General features: G+C 46.0%; 1 protein-coding gene across 1 annotated transcript in view; it reads left to right on the top strand.

Annotated features, from left to right (window-relative positions):
* Positions 1-5000, top strand: part of nup188 (nucleoporin 188) — a 21372-nt gene that overhangs the window by 4179 nt on the left and 12193 nt on the right. Inside the window, exons 11-22 of the mRNA XM_080847794.1 lie at positions 1-188; positions 432-521; positions 625-690; positions 1071-1190; positions 1685-1811; positions 2061-2216; positions 2720-2846; positions 2961-3048; positions 3153-3229; positions 3373-3487; positions 4306-4426; positions 4794-4860. The exon at positions 1-188 is cut by the window's left edge and continues 13 nt beyond it. Coding sequence (XP_080703920.1) covers positions 1-188; positions 432-521; positions 625-690; positions 1071-1190; positions 1685-1811; positions 2061-2216; positions 2720-2846; positions 2961-3048; positions 3153-3229; positions 3373-3487; positions 4306-4426; positions 4794-4860 — 1342 coding nt within the window. The remainder of the gene's footprint in view (positions 189-431; positions 522-624; positions 691-1070; positions 1191-1684; positions 1812-2060; positions 2217-2719; positions 2847-2960; positions 3049-3152; positions 3230-3372; positions 3488-4305; positions 4427-4793; positions 4861-5000) is intronic.

Below are 5000 nucleotides of genomic sequence, written 5' to 3'. Positions count from 1 at the left end.
TGCTGGGGACGTTTGGGGACATCCCTCACCACGGCCCAGTGCTGCTGGGCTGGGTGCTGCTGCGACACACACTGTCACCTGAAGAGGGCGCCGCCGCTGTCACACGCCTTGGACACATAACGCTGCAGCTCGACGTTTTCAGCTACCTCACAAACATGCTGCAGGCCCTCAGCACCACTGGGAACAATGTTAGTGACACAAACACCCACACACACAGAAAGAATATCATAGCTACACAAACAAAGCCCTGCATTGTCCATAAAGATGGCCTGCACAAAGATGCACAACCTAATTATTTCAATCCTGTGTGTGTGTGTGTGTGTGTGTGTGTGTGTGTGTGTGTGTGTGTGTGTGTGTGTGTGTGTGTGTGTGTGTGTGTGTGTGTGTGTGTGTGTGTGTGTGTGTGTGTGTGTGTGTGTGTGTGTGTGTAGTGTACAGCCAGCACTGCACGCATGTGCATCTACGGCCTCCTGTCCTTCGTCATCACATCTTTTGAAGAGGATACTCTGGGCAGCCAGCAGGTAAGCTCTGCCATCCCTCAAGAATTATACCACATCACACTGAATAACTCTGCAGAAGACATTACAAAGTCCTGTCTCCTTCCTTCTCCTCCCCCCCCTCCAGCACCTGGTGAATGCTGTGTGTGAGGTGTTAGCAGCTCCCAGTCTGGCTGAACTCTTCTGGGAATCGGTATGTCATGTGTGTATGTGTTTGTGTGTGTGTGTGACATGTCATGTGTGTTTGTGTTTGTGGATGTATTTGTGTTTATGTGTCTGTGTAGATGTTTTCATACCTCATGTGCGTTTGAGTTAGTATTCATAGTAGTGTTATAACAGTATTTATAACGTGTGTGTATGTGTTTGTGGAGGTATTTGGGTTAATGTTTCTGTGTAAATTAAATAGGATTCATTGCCAATAAACATGTTCAGATGTGTTCATACCTTATATGCGTCAGGGCTAGTATTCATAGTAGTGTTATAACAGTATTTATAACACACCTATAACATTTCGTAATGAAACATGAGCGACTGTGGCTAGGTGAGCTGAAGATGCTCTTCTCTGTTCTGCAGAAGCCTAACATGGGCCTGGGAATGATCCTAGACGGGGCCATAGGTGTCTTCCCCCACAAGCCACGCCCTCTTCTTCAGCTGCTCACCGCTCTACTGTCAGATAAACCTACCGCCAAAAAGGTATCACACACACACACACACACACACACACCCATACACACCCTTAATATAAGCCTATAAAGGTATATCACACAAACCTAAACACACCCATAAACATATACACATATAAAGGTGCACACACACACACACACACACACACACACACACACACACACACACACACACACACACACACACATCCTTGCTTCTGCTGCTCGTCTAGACCGACCCAGCTGCCTCTCAAGCCTACCAACGTTATGTGCTCAAATACACAATCATGTGCATACATCCTTACCCCATCTGATTTCTAAACTACGGTTTCATGTATCTACATGCAAGAATAGACCACACAGAGAGACACACACACACACACACACACCCAGAGACACAACCATAAAACCAGTCTGTCTTACAAATACACCTCTAGCATTCATGCTGTCAGACTCACACTGTTCAGATATGTTCAGAGTGTTTAGTACCTGCCCACTCTTAACTCCTCCTCCTCTGTGTGCCAGGTGTACATGTTCTTGGACAAGATGTCCTTCTACACAGAAGTTTACAAACACAAGCCCAATGACGTCGAGTCCAGTGATGACGAAACCATCTGGAGAAGAAAAGCCCCAAAACTCATCTATCCACTAGGTGTGTGTGTGTGTGGGTGTGTTTATGTGTCTCTGCGTGCCTGTGTCTGTGTGTCTATGTGTATCTGCGTGTGTGTGTGTGTCTGTCTATGTGTATGTGTGCATCTGTGTTTTTAAGTGTTACAATATATTTAAAATATTAGTTATACAATATATACTGTAATGAACAACACTCATCGGTTTGAAGCCAGTCAACTAGAACTGGCCAGTTTGTCATCCTTTGCCCTCCGTCTCTCCCCCCTCTCTGCAGGCTCTGGCCAGACTAACCTGCGCATGCCTCTGGGGGTGCTGGGCCAGGCGTCGGTCACGCCAGAGGGCATCGCGGTGCGCTGGGAGTACAACTACTCCTGCTGGAGCCTCTTCACCTGTGAAATAGAGATGCTACTGCACGTGGTCTCTACTGCAGGTACACACACACACACACACACACACACACACACTCACAAACACACAAACACTCACAAACACACACACACACGATACACCCAAACAAACACACACGATACACACACACACCCACACACACACACACACACACACGGTCAAAGGTGTAGCCTTTCTGTAGTACTCTACTGTGAAATCTCTAGTTACAGGCACTTAGTTTGCCGTTCTCACTTTTCACTACCTTACTCACTCTCCCCTCATCTATGTGTCTCCCTCTCTCTCTCTCTTTCTCTCTCTCATTATCTTTCTTTCTTTCTCCCTCTCTCTCTCTCTAACTGTCTGACCCTCTCTCTCTCCCCCCCCCCCTTTTTCTTTCTCCCTCTCTCTCTCTCTAACTGTCTGACTCTCTCTTTCTCCCTCTGTCCCTCTCTCTCTCTTTAACTAACTCTGTCTCTATCTAACTAACTCTCTCTCTCTCTCTCTCTCTCTCTCTCTCTCTCTCTCTCTCTCCCCCCTGTTCTGTAGATGTGTTGATGCACTGTGAGCGAGTGAAGCCCATTCTGGACCTGGTGTTCCAGGTGATCAACACAGACTGGAGTGTGTCCGACTGTCTCCTGCCTCTCACCTCACGCATCTACATGCTGCTGCAGAGGTGGCTATCACCCCCCACCGCCTAAAACACACACTCCGCTGTCTAAACTCTGGCTAGCGTGAAAGCACTCTCACCCCAACCTGTTTATAATAGTGCGATGAATTTACGTTTCAGGCTGACGTCGGTTATTAACCCACCTGTCGATGTCATCACGTCATGTGTGAACTGCCTCACTGTGCTCGCTGCAAGGCAGCCTGGGAAGGTGGGTGTGGTCAATGATGGAGAATAAGTGTGGCTGAACTTTAATGATAGAACAGGGCTGGTTAAATGAACACATTGTGTGTGTGTGTCTCTATGTGTGTGTAGGTTTGGTCTAGTCTACACCACACTGGCTTCCTACCATTCACATCCTCTCCTCTCACAAACATGGCCCAGTGCATCAGGTAAGACTCCACACACACACACACACACACACACACACACACACGCACATATGCCATTATAGACTCAACAAACAGCAACCTCACTCGACTCACTCCAATATATTTATCCAATCATGGTGATCGTTGTTTTGCCCATGTTACAGTGCGGATGGGATGCGGGCCGGTAACTATGGCAACCTGTTGGTGCTGATCGAGCAGCCTCGTGGAGAGTACGCTGTGACCATTGCCTTCCTGAAACTAGTCACCACCCTTGTTAAGGTGAGCACAAGCCGTCTTCATTCCCCATCGCATCCCTACCCACCTACAGTGCCTCCCATTAGTATTCACCCCCTTGGATGGTTTACCCTTTTATTGCTTGTATAAATCAATGTTCAATAAAAGTTGCCTTTTTGGGGGGGGGGAACACAAAAAAAACCTCTTCAATGTCAAAGTGAAAACAGATTTCTACACAGTTATGCAAATTAAATAAAAAATATGTAATGAAAAATATATAAGTAATAAGTATTCACCCCCTTTTAAAGTGAACTAATTCAACAGAGATCCAGCCAATTGGTGCTAGAAGTCTCACATTTAGTGAAATGGGGATCAGTGTGCAGTGAATATGTCCCAAGTCTAGTCTAATCAAGTCAAGAAGGAGCTTCAGCATCTGAGATGGGAGAAACTCATTCAACAACTGTTGCCTGGGTTCTTCACCAATCAAAGCTTTATGGAAGAGAGCCACTGTTGAAAAAAACTCATATCAAATAGCGACTAGAGTTCGCCAAAAGGCATGTGGGGAAACTCCATGATCAAGTGAAAGAAGGTTCTGTGGTCTGATGAGAGCAAAGTGTAGTTTTTTTCAACAGTGGCTCTTTTCCATAAAGCTTAAAAGCAATAGAAGGTTAAAACATCCAAGGGGGTGAATACTTCTGGGAGGCACTGTATGTTATAGCCTAACCTACGCTGCGTATGCTAATCTTAATCGCCTTCGTGTAAACATGCCTGCAAGTTATGTTTGGGTAGGTGTATGTGTGTTTGTTTTGGTGTTTATGTTTGTTCCTGTGAGTCAATATTTGTGTGCGTGTGTGTGCATTTAGGGCCAGCTGGGCAGTACCCAGAGCAGAGGTTTGATCCCGTGTGTGTTACTGGTGCTGAAGGAGATGCTGCCAACCTACCACAAGTGGCGCTACAACACCTATGGAGTCCGAGAGAAGATTGGTGAGGACCCACACGTCTGAAAAACATGCACACTGAACAACATGCATACTGAATCTCATGCATACTGTCTTATAGTATCTGTAAGGGCCCACACGTCTGAATCTCATGCATACTGAACAACATGCATACTGTCTTATAGTATCTGTAAGGGCCCACACGTCTAAATTGCATGCATACTGAACAACATGCATACTGTCTTATAGTATCTGTAAGGGCCCACACCCACACGTCTGAATCACATGCAAGGATTGTATACACGCTCATTCCAAGACCCACAGTCAGCTATTTTGTTCATGTTTGGGGAAAATTCAAACAAATCTGAACCTGTTTGTGATGATGTTATTAATCCATGGTGTACATGTTTTAGGATGTCTTATTCTGGAGCTGGTTCATGCCATCCTCAACCTGAGTGCAGAGGGAGAGGCCCAGGACAGGTACACACACACACACACACACACACACACCCTCACACACACACACTCACACAAGCTTAAGCCTGTATTTAGGCCATATGAGACATGGGGGATGTTTCTTTGATTCTGCATAAAAGTGCACAGGGATTAACCTGTGTTAA

This window comes from Sprattus sprattus, assembly GCF_963457725.1.
Source record: "Sprattus sprattus genome assembly, chromosome: 11".
Classification (NCBI taxonomy): Eukaryota; Metazoa; Chordata; class Actinopteri; order Clupeiformes; family Clupeidae; genus Sprattus; species Sprattus sprattus.
The sequence above is the reverse complement of the archived record's forward strand: the minus strand, read 5'-3'. Positions and strand labels throughout refer to the sequence as shown.